This window comes from Callospermophilus lateralis, chromosome 1 (genome assembly GCF_048772815.1).
Source record: "Callospermophilus lateralis isolate mCalLat2 chromosome 1, mCalLat2.hap1, whole genome shotgun sequence".
NCBI lineage: Eukaryota > Metazoa > Chordata > Mammalia > Rodentia > Sciuridae > Callospermophilus > Callospermophilus lateralis.
This window is the reverse complement of record NC_135305.1, coordinates 210,566,330-210,593,051: the sequence shown is the minus strand read 5'-3', so window position 1 is coordinate 210,593,051 and position 26,722 is coordinate 210,566,330. Positions and strand designations below refer to the sequence as shown.

The following is a 26,722-nucleotide window of genomic DNA, read 5'->3' as shown; positions in this document are numbered from 1 at the left end:
GGGATAGACTGTGCCCTTGTCAGGATACAGGTTCACACGTTGTGACAGAGACCAAAATAACAGTGACTTAAATAAAGTAGAATGACCTGGAGGCAGAAACTATCATTTCTGCTCTTGTCTTATTGACTAGCACTTTGATAGTCCCAACTTTAAGGCCTGGACAGGAACCTGGACACTTTTATCAGGGCCTGGCGATGTTCCAGCTCTGCCCAGGTTCAAGCTTCCAGGGAAAAGCCCGCAGCTGGCTGCATCACAGAGCCTCAAGGCACTCCACGACTTGGGGACCCCATTGTGTCCTAGGGTGTCGAGCAGATCCCCACTCACCAGATGTCAATAGCACCTTTGTTCCCAGGGGTGACATCCCCATATGTCTCCAGACATCACTCACTGTCCCCTGGGGGATGGAATCACCCTGGGTGAGAACCACCAAGGACAGGCTGGGTTTAGTCCTTCCTCTTACCAACGGCAACACAAAGTCACAGCAAGCCCCTTGGTCTGGCACCTGACGCCCCCAGCTACAGAACCCTGGCTCTGCTGCCTCCTCCCATGTGACTCTGGACAAGGGGCCGAATCTGTCTGTGCCTCGGTTTTTCCTAACTGTGAAGTGGGGGCTCTCTAGAGGATCCCCTGGCTGGGCACCTGGACATGGGCCCTGAGGCCATCACTGTCTCTTTTGCATGGCTGCAGGTATCACCGCCATGGCGTGGAGCCTGGAAGAGAAGTTGTTGGTGGTCGGCACCCAGGATGGCCTCGTGGCTGTGTGGGACATGGAGGAGCAGCAAGTGGTCCACATTCTAACAGGACACACAGGTGAGGCTCAGCAAGGGTGGGGTGTGGTCAGCATCTTCCTCGTGTCCCACAGCAACCTCCCCACAGGTTCACTTCTCTATATTAAAGCTGATCTCATTTCCTGCATCAGGCAGCCAGAGCTGCGTAACAAAGCTTCACAATACACAGTGACAGATACGCTGCTTCTTCAGCTCATCTTCTGTGGGTCGGTAATTCAGACTGGGCTCTGTGGGAAGTTCCTCTGGTGCCAGCCAGACTGGTTCATGCATTGGAAGTCAATTGGCTGGTTCAGGGTGTCCTCAACCGGGATGGCTCAACGCTGCTCTGTGTGGGCCTCATCCTCCTGCAGCCAAGGTCTAGCAAAGGCAGGGTTTCCAGAAAGCAAAATGGAGCTCACAATATCCGAGTTCCAGACATGGAGGTGGTGCTCCGTCAAGAACCATCCAGAGTCGGGGGTAGGAACATGGGCTCCCTCTCCGGATGGGAGGACCCGCAAAGTCACCTCGTCAAGGGTCTGGAGCACCGAGGGTAAAGAATTGTGGTCTTTCTGTGTCCACCTCAGAGCCTGCCTTGGTTCATTTCTGCTGCCATAGCAGGGCTCCACGGACTGGGTAAATTGTAAATGGCTCGTGGCTATGGAGGCTGGGGAGTCCAGGGCCCAGGGGCCCCTCTGGTGAGGGTCTTCTCACTGCATCACGTGGTCAGAGAGCCAAAGGAAGAGGGAGCCCGCCTCCCGTGTTCTAACTGACCCAACCCTTTAGAGGATCAGAGCCCCCATGACCCGCTCCCCTCTGGAAGGTTCCACCTGCCCCACTACTGCTTTGGGGCTAAGTTTCCAACAGACAAATTTGGGGAGAGGGGCCTCCAGACCACAGCAGATCCTAAATGAGGTTTCCATTCTGCTTGTGTCTTCCACACGCGATTCGCTCACTGAATCCTTGACTGAGCTTGGTCCCACGTCCCTTGTGCCAGGCCCTGTCCTAGGTGCTAAAGGGAGACGGAGCAAGGCTGATCTGAGTGGAACCCAGGCCTCCTCCCCCAGGCTAGGCACACGTTCACCGTCCACAGCTCCACGGCGAACACCTTTCTAATATGGTATTCGTGAAAAATCAAAATGAATGCAAAAAACCCAAGGTGAACACACTCTCAACCTGGCTTTTTCACTTCTTATCATTTTCTGAGCTGGGGATGGAATCCAGGCTAGGGAAGCCCTCTGTCACTGAGCCCCAGCCCCAGCCCGATAACTGCTGAGTAGTACTCCATCCTGAGAACCGACCACAGTTTGCTTCTCCGTTCATCAGTCTGCATCGTTTCAATCCTTGGTGATCAGGAACGACGCTGCCGTAGGCCATGGAATCTTTACACTTATGACGCTTAAAGGCAGCAAAAATAGCTCATTGTTCCCCAAAGCTCATTATCTTCATCTCTCTGGGCTTCTATAACAAAATGCCGCCGTCTGGGTAACTTAGACACAACAGGAATTTATTTCTCACGATTCTGGAGCCTGGGAAGTCCAAGATCAAGGCCTCAGGGATTCGACGTCTGGTGACGGATCTCTGATCCGTTAAATTGGTCCACATCATACACAGATGTCCCTGGCTTATGTAAGTTTGACTTGTGACTTTTCAACAATGATGGTTGAATTCCATCCCCAGCACAGAACCTGCCCATAAAACTAATGTTTTTCATTTTTCAGTCCAGTATTCAATACGTTACATGTGACATTCAACACTTCATTTTACAATAGGCCCGTGTTAGATGGCATCGGCCAAGAGTAGGCTAATGTGAGGGTTCATAGAAAGAAACGTCACTGGGCTGGGGCTGGGCTCAGCAGTAGAGCAGTCGCCTCACAGGTGACAGGAGGCCCTAGGTTCAATCCTCAGCACCACGTAAAAATAAATACATAAAATAAGGATACTGTGTCCAACTACACCTAAAAAGTAAATATTTTTTTTAAAAAAGAAAGAAATGTTACTCTTTAAAAAAGAAAGAGATGTTACTTTAAAAGGTTCTTCCTTGCCTAGCATGTGTGAGGTCTTGAGTTCAATCTCTAGCACCACAAGAATAAACAAATGGATACAAAGTAATACCAACTTCTACTTTATCAGCCAACTGAGGAATTAGTTGATTTCTTGTATCAGTTTGCCACATTCAGATGATCAATCTTTAGAATTTTTACCAATATGGTAGGTAATTAGGACATATTGGAATTTTGTTTGCATTTTTTTTGTGAAGCCAAACATGATTTTCAAATGTTTATTGTTTACCAGCACTATTTCTGTAAAAATCCTATTTATTTTCTTTGTCCAAGTTGTGAGTAGATCATTTGCATTAGTTCTTGATTATTTGTAAGAACTCTTTGTTTATTAAGGAAAGTCTATTAGTCAGTTTTATGTTGTAAATATTTTTTCCCATCTGTCACTTGTCTTTCAACTACATTTTATATTCCTGAAGCTTTACATATTCAGGTAATCAATTGGTCAGTTTCTTCCTTTTATTTCTTCAAAATTTTATGTTTTGTTTGGGATGTGTCTTTCTAAGATTATAAAAATTACAGGAGAATTCAAGAATTCTCAAGAATTGTACACTATTCTTAAAGCATGTTTATCAATTTTAAATAGTCTCTGAATGCTGAACCTTTGTAAAATTCAATTGTCTCTGCTTATTACAAATTCAACATCTGGGACAATTGATTGAATCCCAACCCATTTTGTCACTCTTAATTTTGTTCAGTTGCCATCCATTAATTTCAGTTTGGATTGGTTCAAAGCCATCCATTTTTTCTTTGGTAAAGCAGGGTATTTACAAACTGGCGGCTACTTTGATGGTTATAAGGACACAATGTTTCTGGCTAACAGACCCTCCCTTCACATTCTGCTGCAGGAGAGGTGAGGTGTGTTAAAGTTTTTGCAGAAGGGATTCTTGCCATCTCTGCCTCTAAGGACCACACTCTGCGCGTGTGGAACTTACTTTCTGGCCAGGAGAAATTTACCATTTGGGATGGAGGCTCAAAAAATTCCACTGAACCCCAGATCTGGAACCTTCATGTGGATGAGACAAATAAAATCATGTATTCAACCTCTGGCTCCAAGGTAATGAGCACCGGCCCTGTTTGTAAAGGAAGGCTGATAGAGTAGGCTCTTCCCATATGGAAGGGCTCTCTGATATGGGGGGGGGGGTGCAAACGGGGACACACCACTTGAAAAGGCATCAGAGGAAGTTCCAAATGATATCGAGAGTATTTTTCTCTTAACATTTGTGGCTTTCCATCTTTTCTAATAGAATATGTTAAGGCTATATGTCTCCCTCTAAGTACAGCTTTATCTGCATCCCATTAACACTTGTCTCACTGTCTTGCCAGGTTGGCAAATCTCATGATTCTGCTGCCTCAGTCTCCCAAGAGACTGGCATTACCAGTGCACATCACTATGCCCCGACCCACACTTTTAATATGTTGTGTTTTCATTTACGTTCAGCTCAAAATGCTTCCAGATTTCACTTTTGAGTTCTTGCTTGACCCATATGCTCTAGAAAAGTGTGCGGTCAGTTTCCCCAAAATTCTGGGGTTTCCAGATAGTGTTCTGTTATTTTTTTCTACTTAGATTCTTTTCTATGATGTGAATCCTTTCAAATTTATTGAGGTAGTTTTATGATCTCTCTTAGCAATGTTCATGTAAATCTGAAAACGATGCATGCTGCACTATGTCCTTCCATTATGTTAGTCACAACCCTGTGATCCATGCTTTATGAATGGAGACACCCAATAGCAGAGTGGATAAAAGCTCAGTAACTAAAGCAAGGGAAAAAAACCTGTAAACTCATCCTTTGGTATCCAGGGGGATTGGTTTCAGGACTTTTTCAGATTTCAAAATTCACAGGTGCTCAAGTCTCTTATATAAAATGGTGTAGTGTTTGCATCTAACCTGTGCATATTTAAAATCATCTCTAGATAACTTATTTACCAAATACAGTGAACATGCTATGTGCACAGGCATTATAGTATTGGTGATTGGTATCTATTAATTACTATATTACATTAGCAATTGGTAGTTGTTACCAGGAGTATTGGTGCTTATGAACTGTCCTGTCCAGTGCAGGAGTCCCGGGGCAGATAGGGCTGTGGGAACACTTGAAATGTGGCTGTTCTCACCTGCTGAATTTCAGAGACTTAGTATGATAAAAATAGTATAAACTATTGCCATCATAATTTTATAGCAATTACACCTTCAACTGCTAACATTTGGATGTGCCAGGTTAGGTGAAATACACTTTAAAAATTGATCTCACCTGTTTCTTTTGACCTTTTTAAAGTGGCTAATAAAAATTTAAAATTATATTTTTAGTAGAGAGGGAGTGTTTAAGTCTTTGAGAAAAATTCATCCCAAAATTGATTATAAAAATCATCTTTGGGATTAGCAAAAGTTTGGAAAACACCGTAAAGTATAAAGAAGTAACCCCAAAGATAATCACTGTTAACATCATGTGATTCTGCTTTGTGCAGTGTGTGTGGGCGTATGAGTTTTTCTGTGTGGGCACATGTATAAAGTGAAATTGGATTAAACCAGATATGCAGTTTTATGAAACTGTTTTCCCACTTACTATTTTATAAGCCCCTGAGTATTTGCCAATAACTAAACATTCTTCAAAACCATGTGCTTTGCAGTTGGGTAAGATTCCATTATGTGACTCCATGTAATTCATTTAATCTTTTATTGTTGGACATAGAGGTTGTTTCCATTTCTTTGCCCTTACAAATAACCGAATAACTTTATGTGTGTGTATAGTCTTTAACTCCCACTGGAGCTCCTCATACATGCACACCATTGTGTCTGTCTTTTTTTTTTTTTTTTTTTTTTGGAGATGGGGTCTCACTATACTGTCCAGGTTGGTTTCTGCCTCCTGGGGTTCAAGCAGTCCTTCTTCAGGTTCCTGAGTGGCTGGGACAAGAGATCCTCCTACCTCAGTCTCCTAAGTACCTGGGACTCCAGGCACAGGCACCATGCCTGGCTCACCCTTTAATTCTTTAATACATACTTTGGAGGTGGAATGAACATCAAAAGTTTAATAATCAGATGATTAATGCCCATTAAAAGGACACTTTTGAGGAAGTTAAATTGAGTTTTAAGCTGCTTTATTCAATGATCACTTATAATGAACAGGTATGTCAATGCCTGGGGCCCTGCTGACATTTTTTCTGTGTTTAAAACTTTTAAATTCTGGAACAATTTTGGGTTTAGGGAAGAGCTGCGTCGAGGCGAGCGTCCCCTAACCCCCCACCCAGCCTCCCTATTGACCACATCTTCTATAACAAGAGTAAGTAGGTCACAGTCAAGACATTAATATTGATGATCACTATCAGCTCAGCTCTGACTCTATTGGGAGTCCGTCAGTTGTCCACATGTGTCCTTTTGTTTTCCCAAGATCCGACACAAGATCCATAATAGAAATATTATGAAATATTATGAAATAGAAAGCATGAACCACAGAAAGGAATGGCTCTCGTCTCACGTGGTGGCTGTGCCCGAGTCCCAGCTACTGGGAGCAGAGGCAGGAAGGGGCTTAAATCAAGGGTTCAAGGCCAGCCAGGGCAGCTCAGGAAGAAAGACAGGAAGGAGAGAAAGGAAGGAAGGAAGCGGGGAGGGAGGAGAGGGAAGGAGGGAGGGAAAAGTGGGGTAGAAACAATGGTCTGATTTGCGTCTGGAGGCGCAGCGGGGGCGCTGCTGGACGGCTGTCCTGTTCACTGTTCCCTTAGATCAACGCTTGGAGTTTAGAAACGGCGGAGCTGGTTTTCCGCATCCTGGGAGACGGCGCCGATCCCTGGGTGAGCACGGCCGTGCTGCCTTCCCAGACCAGGCTGCTGACCGTGTCCAGGGGCGGCGAGGTCACTCTGTGGAACTCGGCCACCGGGAGCCTGCAGGGGAAGCACCGTTTGTCCAGCATCAAAGAGGAGACCCCCACCTGTGCCGTCTCGGTCCAGACGCAAGGCAAGGTGGTCACTGGGTTCAGCGACGGCTCCATCTCTTTGGTAAGTCACTTTGCTGCTCATGATGCCGGCATCTGTTCACCTCAAGAGTATCAAGACACTCCAGAGGTGGGAGAATGACCTTGCCTTGTGCTTTTTCTGTGTGACATGCAGCTTCTTGATTCATCACAGTTCAGGAAACCTCTGTGGGTGTTTCCCAGGGCCTGGGTGATGTGGCAATGGTCAGAGTTGGGTCCTTCCAGGAGCCGTTGGTAGGCATCCTCTCTGACAGGCCAGCAGCTGAATGCTATCCCCCAGCTCCACATGGTGGACAGATGCTCCCATGGACATTTATGTATGGACCAACATGCTCCGTAAGCTGGGAGGGGAAGAGCCCCCAGCTATGACGTTGTACCTGTTTCCAACAAGAAGCTTTCAGAAAGGCAGAAAACCATTATGGGGACCTAGATGCGATTGCAAAAGCAAGTCACATAAGGAGATGTAATGGAGAAGCACAGGTGCCATGCTAGACAGGGGATGAACTGTAGAAACATAAGAGCCCTGTCTTGGGAAACTTTGCATTGCTCTAGTAAAATGCCTGAGGATAGGAACTTTATAGAGAAAAAAGGTTTATTTTGGCTCACAGTTCTAGAGACAGGCAAGTTCAAGAGCATGGTGTCAGCATCTGCTCAGCTTCTGGTGAGGGCCTCGAGCTAAGCCACAGAAAAAGTTGGACTAGCCCACAGCCATGGCCATTCTTTTAAATGTTGTCCATGGGAGTCTTGGGTTTCAGTGACAGGGCTGGGACTGCACGGCCCACAAAGCTAAACATATTTACTTTCTGGCTTGTTCCAGAAAAAGTTTGCCGAGCTCTGGGCTAGAGGTGCCTTCGTGGAAATAACAAATTCTCGTGGGGCGCTCACTCTCTGAGGACTCCATGTCTGTAACGTTATCTAACCCTGAAAACAGCATCACGATGCAGTTGCTATTGTCGTTGGTAACAGCGAGGTAAACTGAGGCGCAGAGAAGCCATTTGCTAAAGCCGCACCCCTGGGGAGAGTTTCTGGCCCTGTGCTCCGGCGGCTGTGCCCAGCTTCCCAGAGCGAGGCTTTCTGGACCTGAGATTCTTGACGTCTAGGGACTGTCCACTCTCTACTCTGGGGTTTGCCCTGACCTTGTAGGACATGGAGCATCATCCCTGACCCCTACTCGCCCAGTGCAGAGTATCCTCAATCCTAACAGCCAAAGATGTCCTCAGGCCCCGACCAGTGTTGCCTGGGGCACAGTCACCCGTGGAGGACCGCTGCCCAGACACATGGTATAGAAAAAGGGCAGCTTATGTCCAGGACCTGAGGTGGGCAGTTATTATGCAAGTGACCATTAAAACTCGTATGGACAGCAGTCAGCCCTGGGCAGGGGGACCACGGGGGACACATTCCAGGCAGTTCTTGGTTTTAGAATCTTAAACAGTATCATTGTTGAATCATCTAGCTCAGTGGTCGAGGGGAGTGCTTAGCATGCGCAGGCCCCGGCTCCCATTCCTGGCACCAAAAAGAAGGAGGAGGGGGAGGAGGAGGAGGAGGAGGAGGAGGAGGAGGAGGAAGAGGAGGAGGAGGAGGATTATCACCTAAAAAAAATAAGCAATAGCAATCATGAAGAAGAAATTCACTTGGTCCTGCCTGTACTAAATACAGATTGAACAACTTATCTTTACAATATTGAACTGGTGCAAATGACTCACTTTTAGGGTTATCTGTGCAGCCCATCTGTCCAAGATAATGAACGTAAAGCTTTCAATCTGGGACCTGTTGTGGGTCAGGTGCTCAAAATCGGTAGCCGGATTTGGGATGAATATCAGGATTGAGGAATAAACCTTTCCCTTCAGAAATGGAGAGTGTGTGGTTAGTTACTGTACTGGTACACCTGAAGCCGGGAACTTGATAAAGAAGATAAGTTTACTTGGCTTAGAGTTTTAGAGGCTGAAAGTCCAAGGTCAGGTGACCCATGGAATGGCATCCTGGCAGGAATGCAAGGGAGAGGAAGAGATTGCATCGACAGACAGAAAGGGAAAGAGTGGTGTCTGAGGTCCCACAACACCTTGTGAGGGTATGTTAGTCCCTTTTCTGTTTCTATAACATGATACCACAGACTGGGGAGGTTGTAAGGAAAAGGGGTTTATTTGTGCTCATGGTTCTTGAGGTCTAGTTTGTAAGGCATCAGCTAGTGATGGCCTTCTGCTAGCAGGGTCTGTCGTCAGTGCCGGGGAGCTTGCGTGTGTGTGTGTGTGTGTGTGTGTGTGCAGGTGTGTCTGTGTGTGATCTCTCTCCCTCTCCTCATAAAGCCACTGGGATTCAGTTATGAGGGTCCCACCATAATGACCTTATCTAACTCCAGTCACCCCTCAAAGACCCCAAGTCAAGTCGAGTTTCCACTCTTAATACTTCACCCTGGGGACCGAATCTCAATACATGGACCCTGGGGCCCACCAGGCCATTCCCAGACTTTGGCGGAGGCCACGCCCCCACTGACCTAAGGCTGCCCCCAGGCCCCACTCACCGTCTCCCAGCACCACCACCCCAGGAGCCGACGCATGAGCCCCGGGGACACACTCAAACCGTGTCCACACCACATGGCTTCCTCTGGCTCCAACCTGTGTCTTATCTTTTTTTGGGGGGTGCAGGGGGGACTGGGGCACGCGCACTGAGCCACATCCCCTCCCTATTTTGTATTTTACTTAGAGATGGGGTCTCGCTGAGTTGCTTAGGGCCTTGCTTTTGCTGAAACTGGCTTTGAACCCAGGATCCTCCTGCCTCAGGCTCCCCAGCTCCGGGAGTGTGCTGCCTCACCTGCCCGTCCCCACCAATGCTTGTCTTATCTGAGATCTCCAGAGCTCCTGCAAGGGTAGCAAATGGTGCTGGAATGTTCCCTGGGTCCCTGAGCGGTTCTGACGGCGTCCGCACCATGGCCGCTGTGGCAGGGTGACTCCACGCCCTCCTCCCCCTGGCTGCGTCTCCCACTTAATAAGGGGCAGCTGGGGGGCCAGGGGTTGAGGATCTGCTCAGCATCACGGCCCTGGGTCAAATCCAAGCTCCGGGGAAGTGCTTGACCTTTGTCCTTGGCTCTGGACAGGTTTCCCCTGGAGGAGACAGTTTGCTGGAGAAGCTTCCAGAAGCTGTGGGATTCCTGGTGGTCTCTGAAGACGAGTCCCTTCTTGCTGCAGGTAGCGTTTGACTTTCATTTTCAAGTGTTGAGGGAGACGTTCAAAACTGGGTGGGAAGTGGGGAGGGCTTGGGGACAGGGAAGATCCCTAAGTCAGAGGTCAGCAGGCTTTAGCAAAGGGCCACCAAGAGCCGAGTGTCGCAAGGCTCTAGTCTGCCTCTAGGGCACAAGAGCCAGTTTGGGCACTTTGTGCAGCCCACGTGGTCTTGTGCCCGCATGAGTTCACGGACACTGGCTTTGAAATTCCATATCAGTCTCATCTGCCCTGAAATCCGAGTTATACTTTCATCTCTTTCAACCCATTTGAAAATGTAGAAACTGTCCTTGGCTCAAGGACCACACAAAAACAGGCCCTGAGCTGCCCTGGATGCCCGGGTCCTGGGAATCTCCTAATGGCTTTAGGCTTCAGGAGTAGGCATCCCTGCGGGACAACCACAGTGGCCGAGCGCACCAAGGGACAGCAGAAGATGGCGATGCTTTTGTGCCCAGAGCTGAGCCCGTCCGTGCAATCCCCGGGGTTAGGGTCTGGCAGCCTCCAGGAAGGACATCGGGTCATTGAAAGCCATTGGGATTGGTGTTTTGACAAGGCGAGAATCAGGGTCTGGGGAGCATGTCACAGGGTCCCTGCCTTTCTCCAGGGACGTCAAGGAGGACTCCCGGTAGAGGGGACCAACGGATGCTCCACAGCCCAGTCTTTTTTTTTTTTCAATATTTTTTAGTGTTGATGGACCTTTATTTTATTCATTTATTCATATGTGGTGCTGAGAATGGAACCCAGTGCCTCACACAGCAAGCACTCTACCACTGAGCCACAACCCCTGGCCCACAGCCCAATCTTAAAAAAAAAATTTAATGACATATAATAATGGCACATACTATGGGGCACACTGTGAGAATCCGGTTATGTATACAGTGGGTAATGGTCAAATCAGGGGAATTTCATCTCCATCTCCTTGAACATTGATGATTCCTTAGTGCCAGGAATCTTCAGCTATCTTTTCTAATTCTCTTATAAAATATGTAATAAATTATTAAACACTGTAGTCACCCCAGTGCACTGTAGGAGACAGGGGCGAATTCCTCCTCTCTGAATGGCTTTGGTACCTGCTGTCCAGCCCCCTGCCCCTTCCCTTCCCTTCCCAGCCCTGAGCAACACTGTTCCACGCTGCACTCCCAGGAGACCGACTTCCTCGCTTCCACACGTGATGAGAATCTGCAGCAGTTGTCTTTCTGCGCCTGCTGAATGTCCACCCACGGGGCTGGGGCTGTAGCTCAGCGGCAGAGCACTTGCCTAGCATGTGCAAGGCACTGGGTTCAATCCTTAGCTTTGCATTAAAAAAATAAACAAAATAAAAGCATGCTGTCCATCTACAACTACCAGAAAATTAATAAAAAGAAAGATTGTCCACCCGTGCTGAGCCACCCATATTGTCACGAATGACAAGTAATTATTTTTGTGGCTGAATCCTATGACCACCACAGCCTGACATTTCTGGGGGCCAAAGACACGGGCCAGCCCCAACCAGTAATGCAGGCCATGTTTATGATGGTGAATGTTCTAGAAACCCTCTTACAGGAGGTAAAAAAGAAATAGGTGGCATTCATGTTAATCATATATCTTACCTAACCCAGTAACCCAAAGACTTAGCAGGGAATCAATGTGAAAATCAGTAATGGGATAGTTCACATTCTTTTTTTTGTTCACTTTTAAATAACTAGGTTTTTGAAATCTGGTGTGTATTTCCCACTTATGGGATATCTTGATTCCCACCAACCACAGTAACAGCCACCTCTGACTGACGGGAACTGATTTGGACAGTACAGATCAGCAGACTGACTGATTATAGACTGACCGATGATTGATTGATACATATCTTCTCTCCTCTTCTCAAAAGAACTGTTGGTGGCTTAAGTGTAAACTGCATCACAGGAAGTAGAAAGGAAAGAAGAAAGAATATCAGAGCTGGAGGCACAAAATAGAATCAGGATTGAGGCCAAAGCACCAAGGACCTTAATCACCTAGAAAGGCTTTCAACTGGGCTTCAGGTCTGGCTCCTTCCAGCAGCCAATGAGTGGATGGAACTTGGGCAATTCCCCATTCACAGTTTTGGAAACCAGTCTCTTGTTCTCAAAACCAGCCCAATTTAGCAAAGATAAGACAAGGGTCCCTTTTAAGGATTATGAATAGGAGTGCAATGTAGGGTCCCCAAAACTGTGTTCAGTTCCATGAAACTCCACATCTCACAGAATTCAGGAAAGGCAAAACCTATCACACACACAGTTATAGTTAATGGCAGCAAAAGGATTCAGACTAAAATCAGCAAAGAGAAGAGGTCTCAGGGCAGAGCCCAGGAAACACTGGACACGAGTTCTCTCCTGGTGGCCTGTCTCGCTTCTCTCAGCAGCGAGGTGCAGTCAGTATGCTGCTGTCCTGCTGACCGGGGGTTCACCAAGGCCCTGTTGGTCACACGGGCGGAGCTGGTCGTCTGCATGGCTGACCTTAGTCTCCGACCTTCCCAAGGTCAAGCTGATGCCACCTGTCTAAAGCTCCCACCAGAAGTCACTTTGTAACTGTCTAATGTGACACCGATCCCCCAGGTACAGAAAGACCACTCATGCCGGGCGTGGTGGTGCACACCTGTAACCCCGGCAACTCAGGAAGCTGAGGCGGGAGGATTGCAAGTTCAAACCAGCCTCAGCAACTTAGCAAGCCCCTGTTTCAAAATTTTAAAAAATGATAATGAGCAGGTCTGGGGATGCGGGTCAGTGTTCAGCACAAAGAAAAACAAAAAGACCGCTCCTACCAGGCAGCATTCCAAGAGCCTGGAGCTGGGCAAAGGCCGGATCTGCTGGGCAGGGTGTGGGCAGCTCAGGGCGCTGGTTGACCCTCACCTCCCAGGATAGGTACACACGCCCTCGGGGTCACTAATCTGATGCGCAAGTTTCTTATAACGCTCTTCTGCGGGAGCCTTTGCCTTCCACCAAACAGACAAACCCCCACAACTTCACAGAGGCTGTGCAGGGGGTGAGTGGGGCGCTGACTCCGCCTTCCTGCTGACTTGGCTTGTCCTGGGTCCTCAAGAGGCTGGCACGGCTCGGTGAGGCCCACCCTCAGCGCGAGAGTCACCGCCATGATAACAGTGGCTAATGCGTAGGGTGCTGAGGGCTGCTCAGAACCCGGCCTGAGTGATCTACTCCTCTACTCTCCAACAATAGCTCCGGGAAGATGGCACTTTCATTATTCCCATTTCCAGATGAGGAAACTGAAGCCCAGAGAGGTTAAGTAACTTGCCTGAGGTCACACAGAGGGGCTGGGATTTGAGCCCACGATCTGGTTTAACTCCATGTTCTCAAACGTGATGGGGACTTGCATCAGAATATCTATTTACTTACCCACGATATTATGTTTCTGGTCACCTGGAAGAATTAACTGGTGGCCTTCGTACTCTATAGGCAGTAATTTCTGGGATGGTGCCAGGTGCCCCCTGGAATAAGATCCATGATAGTGACCCTGGGAATGAGCAGCTCACTCTGGGACCCACAGTGTTCGGGAACAGAACTCTTTTTGTAAAGTAAGGAGGTGTTCACACACACACACACACACACACACACACACAGTGGTGTTACTCTTCCAGCCGTGGGGCACACCCCCCACTCAGTGAGCAAAAAGGGGCCTCCCATCTGGCCTTGGCCCACCGCCCTGCCCCTGGGTGGGCTGCCAGGTAACGCACAGCAGCCTCAGTGGGCTCTGCACGTCGGGTGGAACAAGGTCCAGGGGAAGCATCCTCAGCGATTACGTAGATGAACTAGTAAAAACGTGTGGATCCAGGTCCCCAGGCTCCTGTTCTGCTCGTTCCCTGTGGCCCTGCAGTGCCCTCTCCCCCTTCACCCTCTTCAGTCCCCCCAGCCTCCGCGCTGCCCTCAGCCGACCCCGGCCTCTGCTGCCTCCTGGGCCTCCCCTGACCTCCCCGTCTCCAGGGGCTTCCACTTCCTGACCCTCCAAGGCCAGGCCAAACGTCCTGAGCTGTGCTAACCCACCACACAAACTGGGGACTTAAAGCAATAGAAAGAGCTTCCCTCGTGGTTCTGGAGGCCAGAGTCCAAACCGAGGCCTTGGCAGAGCCCTGCCCCCTCCTGAAACCCGGGGGGGGGGGGGGGGGGGGGCGGGGAGAGGGATGGTCCTTTCAGCTTCTGCCAAAAGATTCCCTTCGACTTGTAACGCCCTCGGTTCGGTCCTGGCCTCTGTCTTCACACTGACCTCCCCTCTGGGCGGGTCTCTGCCATCTTCCCTGCCCCTGGTGTCCTCACAACAACCTGTAAGCCCCGTCCCTCTTTCCCTTCTCCCTCCCCTCTTCTACTAACCAGCTTCCACGTTATTATTATAAAATACCTGAGCTGATGAACTTATAAAGAGAAAAGGTTCTTTGAGCTCAGAGTTCTGGAGGCCTCATTGCTTTGGGCCTGTAGTGGGGACCCCAGATGGTCACAGCAGGGAGCAGGTGGCCCAGTAACCCACTGACTCATGATCCAGGAAGAAAACAGAGAGAGAGAGGACGGGTCAGAGACTCCTGTCCCCTCCAGGGGCTCTGCTCCCACTGACCGGGGGCCTCCCGCCAGGCCCCCACATCCCAAAGGCTCCTCCACCTCCCAACAGCACACCCTGGGACCAAGCCGTCTAGACTCACAGACCCTGGAGGGGTCTCAGCTCTTCCTTCCTTCCTCCTCCTCTCTTCCCCCGTCTCCCTCCTCCCTCCCACCCTCCTGTTTACCAAGGGCTGCTCTTTGCCAAGCTTTGCGCTCCCTGAGGACCCAGGCGGACCGTGGACCCCCGCTGCCAGGCAGGAGGTGCTCCACCACGTCTCTGTTGCTGGTCTCAAGCTCCACCATAGACGTGTAACCCGGCCCCTGCCGTTTCAGGCTTTGGAAGATCCGTGCGAATATTCTTGGCCGACTCACAAGGCTTTCACCGTTTCATGGCCAACGACTTGGAACATGAGGACGTGGTAGAGACAGCTGTTTTTGGAGCTGAGAACAACCTGATTGTCACTGGGTCCCGGGATGCACTCATTCAGGTGAGGGGGGATCCAGAACCGCATCCCCATTTCTTCCTCTGGAGTAAAAAAAAATGTGATTCTTTAGGAATCTTTTGTCTGCACAACAGGAAACCTACAAACATGAGTTTGGGCAAAATAGGGCAGTTCATTGGGAGGGTGTGGAGGTGTCTGCTGGGCCCCAATAGCAGACCTGGGTGGGAACTACTACAAACCCAACGGAGGAGGTACATTTCCTAATTAGACCTAAAAAACTTTGTCTTTCAGGGTAGACCAGGGTTGCAGCAAAGAAAAATTCTCAATGAGTTCAAAGTTGTTGAGGCTGGTGAGAAGAGCATGTGGCCACGTATCAGTTTTCCAATCCCTTGATTCAGGCACTGTTTATTTTTTATTTATTTTTTGGGTATCAGGGATTGAACTCAGGGGCACTCAACCACTGAGCCACATCTCCAGCCCTATTTTGTATTTTATTTAGAGACAGGGTCTCACTGAGTTGCTTAGTGCCTCACTTTGTGCTCCAGTTGGCTTGGAACCCCCCATCCTCCTGCCTCAGCCTCCTGAGCCACTGGGATTACAGGTGTGTGCTGCCACCCTCAGCAAGCCCTCTTTATTTATTTATTTGTTTATTGATTTAGGCATACTGGGGATTGAACCCAGGGGTGCTCTGCCACTAAGCCACATTCCCATCCCCTTTTGAGATATTGAGACAGGATCTCACTAAATTGCTGAGGCTGCCTTGAATTTGCAATCCTCCTGCTTCAGCCTCAAGTGGCCAGGATTCCAGGCACACGCCACTGCACTGGCCCCTCCTGACATTCTTAAAGGTCATGAAGCACCTCAGAGAGCTTTTGTTTATGTAGAATTTTATATATATATATGCATATTTTACAGTTGCATTTTCTGTTGCTATAATGAAACTGCTGATGCGAGATCCTTTATTTAAAAAAAGAGGTCATAGCCGGGTGCATGGACATGCCTGTAATATCAGGTACTCAGGAGGCCGAGTTAGGCGATCCCATGTCTGAGGCCAACCTGGGCAACAGTGAAACCCTGTTTTCTTAAAAAAAAAAAAAAAAAATGTTTAAAAGGGCCCTGGGGTAGTTGTTTAGGGGTATTTTGTGTGCATTTATGTAGCATGCGCGCACACACACACAGAGGTCTATTTAGCTTTCCGTTTTAAAGACCCTCAACTCTGGGAGGTCTGCCAGGCTGTGTCATATCATGGCAGACGGCATCATGAGGGTCCCCTGAGAACTACTTCCTCTTTTCTCACTGGAGGATGGTGCCTCCATGACAGGCACCTCCGCTAGGCCCCACCTCTTAAAGGCCCCAAGCTTCCAAACATGAAGCCCTGGGGACCAGCCACAGCACTGTGGGTGTGTGTGTGCGCGCTGAGGCTCACCAGACATATGAACCATGTCCTGTGGAATGACCTTAGAGTCCCCAGTGTGCACGCAAAGCCTCACCTTCATGCGTTTCGCCATTTCTCAAGACCAAGAGACCAGCGCCAGGACAGTCCTATCACCTGAGCCGCAAACTCTGATCTGATTTCACCAGTTTCCCCTCAAAAGTCCCTTTTCCATCCGGGATTCAACCTGGGATCCCTCCTTGCATTTGGGATCTCTTCATATTTACCCTCTTAAAAGTGAAGGAGGAGGCGATACATAAACATGCAGCCAGGAGTGCATCAGCATGACATGCTCGCATGGTGACACACTTCCACGCCCGTATGTGTGCATATTCATGGGGAGTGTGGCGGTCTCCCGTTTTTCTCCAACCTCCTGAACACTTGGCGAAGTGGAAGACAGCCTGGATCCCCATCTTCGACTCTGCATTCTTACATTTGTTGTGATGTCAAGTGTCACACAGCTTCTGGAAAATTCCCGAGTTTGTTTGTAAAAAGGAAGGGAGCAGAAAAGATCCATAATATCTTAGAATTATTATGAAAATGATTTTGATCCTTGAAGACCCTCTGAAAAGGTCTCGGAGGCACCCCTCTGGGAGTTCCCCAGAACACCCTTTGAGAACTGCTGTGATTGTTGGTGAGGTTCGGGGGGCTTGGGGGCTGGGGAGATGGGACTTTTTTTTTTTTTTTTTTTTAAGAGAGAGAGAGAGAGAGAGAGAGAGAGAGAGAGAGGGAATTTTTTAATATTTATTTTTTAGTCTTTGGCAGACACAACATCTTTGTTGTATGTGGTGCTGAGGATGCAACCCAGGCCACACGCATGCCAGGCGAGTGCGCTACCGCTGGAGCCACATCCCCAGACCAAGACCTTTTTTAACTTGGGTGGACAGTGGGCCTAAGGATGTTCCTGATCTGGTGGCGTGAGGAAAACGTTGCCTCCCTGTTCTCTGTGCTCAGGTGTGGAGTCTGTCAGAGCAGGGGACCCTGCTGGACGTCCTGGAAGGTGTGGGAGCCCCCGTGAGTCTGCTGGTCCGCGGAGGGGCCCTGGTGGCCTCCGCCTCCCAGCAGTCCTCATCCTTCAAAGTCTGGGACCTCACCTGCACGCAGAGGCCCCGGGCCTCGGCTCCCTTCCTGGACCGCACGGGGCTCACTGCAGTGTCCCACAACGGAAGCTACATCTACTTCCCCAAAATCGGGGACAAAAACAAAGTCACCATCTGGGACGTGGCAGAAGGTTTGTAGGATACGATGTGATCATTTCTGTGGGTAAGAACTGAAGACCCCCCTCCCCCATCTTAGGTAGGCAGCTCTAACAAATCACCTTGATCTGGGGGCTCAGACGCAGACATTTACAGCTCACGGTTCTGGAGGCCAGGAAGTCCGCCATCAAGGTGCCAGCAAATCTGTGTCGGATGGGGCTTTGCAGGTGGCCATTTTCTCGCACCGTCCCATGGCAGAGGCCAGCGTGAGAGAGCAGGCTTTTGTATCTCTTCTTCCAGGGGCACTGATCCCATTCCAGGGCTTCACCCTGTGACCTAGTCATTTCTACTTCCAAATACCAGCACATTGGGGGGCAGTTTCCACGTCTGAATTTGGTGGGGGAAGGACACCAACTTTAGTTGATAGTGACCACAGGATTTTCTACCTCTAGGCAAGGGCACCAGGCTTTTGGGCCCCTCTATCCGACAGTCATTAACTATGGGCTGTCCTGGGAGGGGACAGACCCCGCAGACATCTTCACATAAGTGGCTGCCTTCATGAGATGCCAATTCTCAGTAGAAAAAATGAAACTGCAGGCACCTCTAGGTCCGGGGGGACTGGCTGGAGCAGGGGTCTCTGAGGCCATTATCAACAGTACCTCCCACCTCCCCACTGGAGGGGCGGAGGTGTGACCCTTCCTTGTTAATGAGGAAGCAATACAGAGAGGAATTCTGACCCTCGTTCATTCTCAAGTTCATTCTTTCTTTGATTTGGCAAACGGCCTTCGAGCATCGATGGGCAGGTGAGGGAGGGGTTGGCAGAGGTCAAGTCAGACAAGGCGACTGTTCTCAAGGTGGTCATCTGCTGGTTAAGGGGCGAAGCAGGACACGATAAATGGAGAGGGGTGTGGGATGGGGCAGGAGTCCACAAACGTCCCGCCCTGGCTTGGACACCCACACTTGAACATTTACTGTCTACAGCTGCTTTTGAGCTACAGGGGAAGGGTCTGGCTCTTTCCATAAGTTTGTAAAGGACAAGTTTGGGGTCAAATCCGGGTGGTCCCGTGAGCCTCAGAGACTGTGGCTTGCATCGTGTTCTGAGGGCTGTAGGAAACCCGACAGTGTGCGGCAGGACAGGGAGACGATGCCCTTGGCATTGTAAAAACCTCCCATTGTTGAAGAGCAAGACAGAGTCAGGGAAGCTTGCTGTCCCCACGTTGAAGATTATGGGTAACGAGTTTTAAAATCCTTAAAAAATTAAGAAAACCAGGGAAGCCGTGCCTCCACGATCCATTCTCAGTGTGGTCCTCTCCCTGTGGCAGGTGAGGAGCAAGATTCCCTGGACACTTCCAACGAGGTCAAGTGCCTGGAGGTCGCCGAGCAAGCCCAGCTGCTCTTCACGGGCCTTGTTTCGGGAATTGTCCTTGTGTTCCCCCTGAATTCCCGGCAGGACGTGATGTGCATCCCCCCTCCAGAGGCCCGCAAGGCCATCAACTGCATGTCCTTGAGCAAGAACGAGGACCGTCTGGCCATTGCCTATGACAACATTGTCCTGGTGCTGGACATCAGCCCTGGAGACCCCTGCCCCGTCATCGATGGGCCAACATACACCTTTTATACCCAGCTGCCTGAGACCATAGCCTGTGTGACTGTTTTGACTGATTACCGTGTGGTCTACGGCATGACCAATGGCGACCTGTTTCTGTACGAGTGTGCAAATTCCAAGGTGTTCCCTTTGGAGGCCCACAAGAGCCGAGTCACCTGCGTGGAGGTCAGCCACCAGGAACAGCTGGCGGTCAGCGGGTCTGAGGAAGCCTTGCTGTGTCTCTGGGAACTGGAGGCCTGCAAGTGGACGTTCAAGATGAGCTACACGGTGCGTGACCTGCCCCACCACATTCACACCAGGTCTTGGCTTTAGAGAATTGGTAAAGAGCTGTCATTTAAAAAGGGCATACAGGTGCCACTGTCAAGGGCGGGGATTAGGGTGCCATAAGGGAGAGAGACACTTTCCTTGTGAACAGGGTTTAAGGGGATGTCAAAAAACTCTGTAATCAGGAGGAATAGAAGTTGAGTGTCCCTTGTCCAACACACTTGGGATGGGAAGTATTTTGGATTTTGGGGTTTTATCAGATATTAGAATATTTGCATATTTACAGTGAGATCTCTTGGGCATGGGACCCAAGTTTAAGCAAGAAATTAATTTGTTTCACATATACCTTGTGACTTCATGTCAAGTCTCAAAAAGTTTTCAGATTTTTAAGTACTTCAGATTTGGGATTTTTGGATTAGGAATGCTCAATGTGTAATTCCCTCTTCTTATTCTAAGATCTAACCTGGGAACCGGGAATGTTTTTTTGCCATAGATTTTAATTGAACATGATCATAGTTAACACTTGTATAAGCAAGGCCACTTAAGAAACTCAATCTTATAATTCAGTCTCCAATGCAGAATGGAGATAACCACTCAATGCATAACCACTGAATCCATTGTCAACGAGGACGGGCTTGGTCCTGGGGAAACCTGCCCCCACCCCATCTCTTCAGGTTTCCCTTTGGTCCATTTCCTGAGGAGGGCTTCAGAGCCTGGCTCTGTGGGGTCGGCCTCCTGGCTGTGTTTCAGTCTGGAGTCAGGATCGCACGGTCTGTTTTCCACAGAGTTCCTTCTGCAGAGGAGTCCAGTGCGCTTGCTTCTCCAAGGACGACAAGTTTGTGTACGTGGGCTTGAAGGACCGCTCCGTAATTGTCTGGAGCGTGCTGGATGGTGAGTTATTTTGCTCTCAGGGAAGGACTGAACTTTGATCTGGACAGAAAGGGCCTTGGCTCAGCACCTGGGTCTTGGAGCCCTTGCTCGGGGCCTTCTCCAGCTGGGTCCCTCAACTTAGGGAGGTGTCCACAGGCCAAGGGGATGTGTCAGATTCATGCTCTGAATGGACTTGACCCCTCTTTAGAGCGTGTGCACTGTCCTCCTGCCTGGCAGGCATCCTCTGGGGATGGACTGTGCCCCCCGTGTTTGCACACCTATGCTTGGGAGGTGGCCTTGGGGAGGTGTGGATGGAGTTTGTGTCAGAGCTGGGGTGAGGGATTCATGTGAGGCCCCTCAGGGGTGGATGGAGCTGTGGATGGGAAGACAAGAGGGCCAAGCCACACACTAGGGGGCTGGCTCTCCCAGGCTGTCACCTCCCAGCAATGAACTCTGACCTTCCAGGTGGTTCTTAAGGTACCATCTCCTATGTAGGAGAGCAGAGTAGATTTTTATTAGTTTATTTGCTAGCTTTGCAATGCTTATATATTGTGTCTTACAGGAAGAGGACCTGGATTCGTTCATTCTCTTGCCCCAATTTTTATAAGTGTCAGGGACAACCTATTTTAAGACCATACACTTTGAAAACCCCAGTGTCTTTTGACCTTTTCTTTATTACACCAAGGTCATAGTCACAAGTTAGCATTCACTATGAATTAGAGACTGTTCCCAAGAGAGTGAGTTCTCTCAGCAGTCACTCCCATTTTCCAAGCAAAAACGGAGGCTTTGAGAGGCTGAGTGATACAGTGGGCAACAGGAAGGCAGCAGCTTCAACTTGGCTCTCCTGATTCCAGTCCTCATTTTTTTTTGTCTCAGGGATTGAATCCGGGGCCATTCAACCACTCAGCCACATCTCCAGCCCTTTTTTAATGTTCTTTTTTTTTTTTTTGAGACAAGGTCTCACTGAGTTGCTGAGGCTGGCTTTGAACTCATGATCCTCTGACCTCAGCCTCCAGAACTGCTGGGATTACAGGTGTGCACCACTGTGCCTGGTTCCAGTGCTCACCTTTGTCACTTTCTTATGCAGTCTCCTATAGAGAAGGCTCTCCTACAGAGATATCTCCCTATGACATCAGTAGGCATGCCAGTGTCATCGCTAATCTTGTTTGACAAATAAAGATGCTGAGATTCAGCAGGGTTAGAGACCAAAAAAACAAGTAAGGGTTGGGGTTGTGGCTCAGTGGCAGAGCGCTTGCCTTAGCACATGTGAGGCACTGGGTTCGATCCTGAGCACCACATAAAAATAAGCAAATGAAGGCATTCTGTCCAGCTACGACTACAAAAAAATTTTTGAAAAAAAAAAAAAACAAGTAAGTGGCTGAACCAAGATCATGTAGAGTCTAATACAATGTCATCTGATATATTATAGTGGAACACTGTCATCTGAGAACATTGCAACCTAACACACTGTCATCTGATACATTGTAGTTCCAACACACTGTAGCAAAGATGCCTGGCAAAAAGTCACACATGGCTCAGACGCTGAGGGCTGAGGTCTGTGACCTTAAAAGCCCATCCTCATAACCTTTCGTAACCTTTCTTTCTACTCCTCCAACAATAATATTGGCCAAGCTTGTTCTGGGCCAAAGACCTATGGTAAATACCTGACATGCATTATTCAAAATTCCTCTTGGCAGATGGGTTCTGTTATCCAATTCCCATTTTGCAAATGAAGTAAGAGGCTAAATGTCCCGTCTAAGCTAGTAAGGAGCATGGCAGCCATGCAGCCAACGCTGGAATGTGTAGTATTGGCCTCTGCACCTCGGATTTCTTATTTGTGCCCTGCCTTTGATCCCCCAGGCACCCTGCTGGCTGTCCAGTTTGTCCATGCAGTGGTAAACAGAATCGTCCCCACCTCCAATGGCTTTATTGCCCCCACGAGACATGGCTATCTCATCCGAGAGCGTTTCCACTGTCCTTCATCAAGAGCCTCCCAGGAGGATCCCCTCAAGAACTTCAAGAAGGCAGTGTGGATGGTCAAGTCCAGGCAGAGAGAAGAGCTGGCTGCAGCTGCAGAAACACCCCAGGACTTGACATCCAAGTCAGCCCAGGGAAACAAATCCAGATCAAACAAACATTCACAAGTCTGCCTGTTGGTGTGAAACCCCCCACGGAGCGTGAGGTTCCAATGAGTTGGCTCCACTTGATCTGGCTGAAGCAAAAACCGCATTGCTGCTGTACCTGTGGACCCAAGGCCTCCGATTGTGAGACCAGGCCTCACCTTTTCCATCTTTCCATCCTTCTTTCCTCCTTCTTCGGTTCCAGCCTCATACCTGCCACCCGCAGGTTAGCAACAAACACGCTGCCTTCTCCAAGTTCAGTAGAAACGACAACTCCCCTGTCCCTGGAGTTTGCACCTAAGTCCTAGCCCCGGCTCTGGTGGCTTCAGTTGGCTCAACACTCCTCCTTGAACCAATCACGAGCTCCGGGAGAATGCAGTGCTCCGATTGGCTGGCTTGAACTGAACAGAGATGAGGGTGGAGAGAATGGCTACTCCACAGTGTCGACTGAGAACGGAAGACGGTATTCCTGGGAGGGAAACTGGGATGCTAGGGCCAGGTAAAGGAGGGATGGAAGAATGTGAGACTGACGTGGACCACAGAGCTTTACAGTCCACGCAGCAACAGAGGCTGTCGTCTGATCCTCATCACGGTTGATACCTTAGGGAGGGCAGGAACTGCTGTCTCTGTTTTACAAGCGAGGAAACTGAGCCTTGCAGAGGTAACCATGGTTTGCTTCAAGTCACAAGCCTGTTGTACAAAAGCTCTGAGAAATGAGATTCAGGAGCCTTCCTTCCCAGTCCTATTGGACCACGTCTCCTGCTTTAGTCTTGGAAGCATGATGTGTCTCCTCCATGGGGCACACTCAAATGCCCACGAGGGCTGGTCAGTGATGGTTCCCACACACCTGAGTGTACATCAGGGAACAACAGCCTGGGAACATGGAGACACACATCCTTTCACAGGTGGGCATGAGCACCCCGACTGTAGCCCAGAATGGCCATGGCAAAAGCAGCCCCCCCCCCATTGTTAGATCTTCTTTTCTGAAAGCCAGAAATCGAGGCTTTTATGCAAAATGTTCCCGCTTTTAAAAATTGGCAATTGGCTCAAATTTATATCTAGAGGCACGTTTGGCCTGTCTCTAAGTTCATGAGCTGACTCCAGGACTCAAGCTGCATTAAAGTAATAAACATGTTAACAGGTTATACTCTTCCAGCCCTATTCCCTGGCTCCCAAGCTCTAGGATAAAGATGCTTTTTTTATCTTGAAAACTGGAGGCTCTTGGAAGCAGGCAGAGAGAGAGAGAGAGAGAGAGAGAGAGAGAGAGAGAGAGCACAGGCGAGCGAGCGAGAGCTGTTGACATCTCTCTGCTTTGCTTTTGGACCATCTGCCTGTGCAGGTTCAGCAGCTGAACTGATGCCATTTCACTCAAATGGATCTTTCCTCTTTGCCCACAGTCTTCCAGAAAGCCCTGCTTGCTTCTGAAGCCTTTGCTATAAGGAGGAGTCCAAGCCTTTGTGGTGCTTGCTGCTCCTTCTCCCCTCCACTGGATTCTAGATGCTTCAGTAAGAGCACCTTAGAGGGTGAGGCTTTTCTTGTGGGGGCTGAACAGGGTGGGTGCAGGCCTCACAGCTGCCCAGCGGGTGCTATGCCACAGAGTGACAAGCTACAGCCCCCAAAATGAGGCTTTTGAGTGGACAAGACTCTATTGACTATAATGTTCATTTGTTTTCCAAACCAGGGTTCCAAGTCGGGCTTTGGCAGTTCTGTGAATGTTGACATCCACTTCCATTTTAAAATATCTAAACGGTGATCTTAAAATGTATGCTCAGGTGCATTGGGCATCAGCTTTCTTTTTAGGTTTTTAAAAATTCGATTTTATTTTTATTAACATGTATTAATTGTACATATTATTGGTGTTCAGTGGGATATTGCAATACAGGAATATAGTGTGCAGGAATCAAATTCGGCCTCCCATAACCACCCTCTCCATCCAACCTTCCTGACCTCTAGTAACCCTGCACTGCACTCAGCACATTTATTTTATTCTTTTAACTTCGATACATGAGAGAGAATATGCAGCCCTTGACTTCCTGTTTGGCTTGGTTCACTTAACGCGATGTCCTCCAGTTCCCCCCATCTCCACACAAATAAAAGAATTTCATCCTTCTTTATGGCTGAATGATACTCTGTTGTGCATGTATACCACATTTTCTTTGTCGACATGCATCATGGGCACTAGGCTGAGTTCATACCTTAGGAGCAGCTTTTCAAGTGTTGGAATCACTAATTTAGGTTCGCCTCACCATCTCCATTTGACTAAGGAACACACTTAGCTTATGAGGGGACCCTTAGTGGGGAAAGTGACTCTTTGCCAACGTGTCTGTACCTCAGGTGTTAACTCCCTGCAGAAACTAAGTGGGTGCTTAACACAGTGAGATCTCTCTGCAACTTCTGGTTTAGAATTTCTGTGTCCATCTCAACACTGATGGGTTCAGTGAGAAGCAACCGCTCCGCAGTAAACACAATCACGTCTCACTGGACAACAGGAGCACACTCTGAGACGCGTTGTTAGGTGAGTGCGTTCTCTGCGAACATCATAGCATGTTTATGCAAACGACAGCTCTGATGTCACTAGGCCATACAACCTTTGGGGATCACTGTGGTACATGTGATCCATCCTGGACTCAAATGTCATCATGCAGCATGTGGCTGTAATAATAAGTGCTACTCCAAATGGTTGTTTTTATATGCACACACACACACATATGTGTGCATATATACACATACATACACAAACTGCACATATATTCCTCTGTATATGCATACACCTGTATATCTCACACACATGAGTGCGTGCGCGCGCGCACACACACACACACACACACATATATAATTTTTTGCAGTAGTTTTCATTCAACAGACTCTGGCTGGCTGCTATGGAAGTTTGACATTCACTGTGGTTCAGAGAAGACTAGCTGATATGAGGTCTCCCAACTCCCCAACATCCATGACAACATAGTTATTTGATCCCCACCTTTAGAATGGAGGGAGCAGTTAAAAAAAATGAAGATTGAACCCAGGGGGCCTTAACCACTGAGCCACATCCCCAGCCTCTCCTCCCCTTTTGAGACAGGGCCTTGCTAAGTTGCAGAGGCTGGATTCAAACTCAATCCTCCTGCCTCAGCCTCCTGAGACACTGGGATTACAGGCCTGCACCACTGTGCCTGGCTTCAAGGTGAACATTTTTAAAAAATAGACTTTATTTATTTTTTAAGCAGCTCTAGGTAATGTTTCTCATTTCCCAACCCCCTACTTCCACACATTCACAGCCTCAACATTTATCATTTCCCACCAGAGTGGACATTTGTTATGATGAAAGGACTTCTACCGATACCCCCTTGTACCAGGGTAGACATTTTTCATGAGGACACCTCACAGTATATTAGCTTTCTATTGCTGCATAACAAATGGCCATGAATTTAGCAGCTTCAAATAACATCCATCTATTATCTCATAACTTCTCAGGTCAGAGTACAGGCCTGGCCTGAACGGGTTCTGTGTTCAGTGACTCACAAGGTGTCAGTGGAACTGGGTTTTCGTGGGGACGCTCAAAGTCTGTATCCAAGTTCATTCAGGTGGTTGGCAGAATCGAGCTCCTTGGTGCCGCAGAACTTGGACCTCAGGCTCCTAGAGCTGCCCTTCTCCATGGGCAGGCGGCCAAACAGCTAGTTCCTTCCTGGGCACCAGCAGGTCGCTCCTCCATGCCCCTTTTAGTCTCTGATCTCCAGATTATCTTCTAAATATGTCCTTTTTAGGCCAAGCCCACCCAGAGTAGTCTCTCTTCTGATCAACTCAAAACCAACTCGTATATATTTGCAAGAATACTTTCAAAATCCCTTCACCTTTGCCAAGTAGGGCAATCACTGTGGTTTGGATAGGGTCTGAGTGTGCCCCACATAGCTTCGCATTCTGGCTTGGTTCCCCGTGTGATGGTGTTGTGAGGTGTGGCTCGTCTCCCAGGTGGGCCTAGGAGAGGCAGCACCCTTGGAAGGCATTACTTTAGGTCTCAAGGAGTGAGTGAGTTGAGAGAGTGGATTGTCACAAAGTGAGGCCACGGCATACTCTTGTTCCCTTCTGCATAGTGCTCTTCCCCGCCATGTTGTGATGCACCAAGGGGCCCTCACTCCTTGGTACCATGCTGTTTGGATCCTCTAGGAATCATGAGCCAATAAACCTCTCCACCTATATTACCGGCTTTGAGCACTTTGTTATAGCAACAGAACGTGGACTAATA

The 26,722-nt window shown here is 48.9% G+C and overlaps 1 protein-coding gene across 2 annotated transcripts in view; it reads left to right on the top strand.

The window, feature by feature from the left end:
• The window catches only part of Nwd1 (NACHT and WD repeat domain containing 1), a 55,882-nt gene extending 31,287 nt beyond the window's left edge, over positions 1-24,595 (top strand). Inside the window, exons 10-18 of one of the 2 annotated variants that reach the window (XM_076870660.2) lie at positions 688-810; positions 3,673-3,881; positions 6,542-6,814; positions 9,881-9,971; positions 14,888-15,042; positions 17,495-17,660; positions 18,948-19,498; positions 20,281-20,386; positions 22,226-24,595. In XM_076870660.2, the coding sequence (XP_076726775.2) occupies positions 688-810; positions 3,673-3,881; positions 6,542-6,814; positions 9,881-9,971; positions 14,888-15,042; positions 17,495-17,660; positions 18,948-19,498; positions 20,281-20,386; positions 22,226-22,527 (1,976 nt within the window). In that variant the 3' untranslated portion in view covers positions 22,528-24,595. Of the gene's footprint in view, positions 1-687; positions 811-3,672; positions 3,882-6,541; positions 6,815-9,880; positions 9,972-14,887; positions 15,043-17,383; positions 17,661-18,947; positions 19,499-20,280; positions 20,387-22,225 lie in introns of both variants that reach the window. The other variant, XM_076870653.2, reaches the window with a different exon arrangement.
• The last annotated feature ends 2,127 nt before the right edge of the window (positions 24,596-26,722 follow it).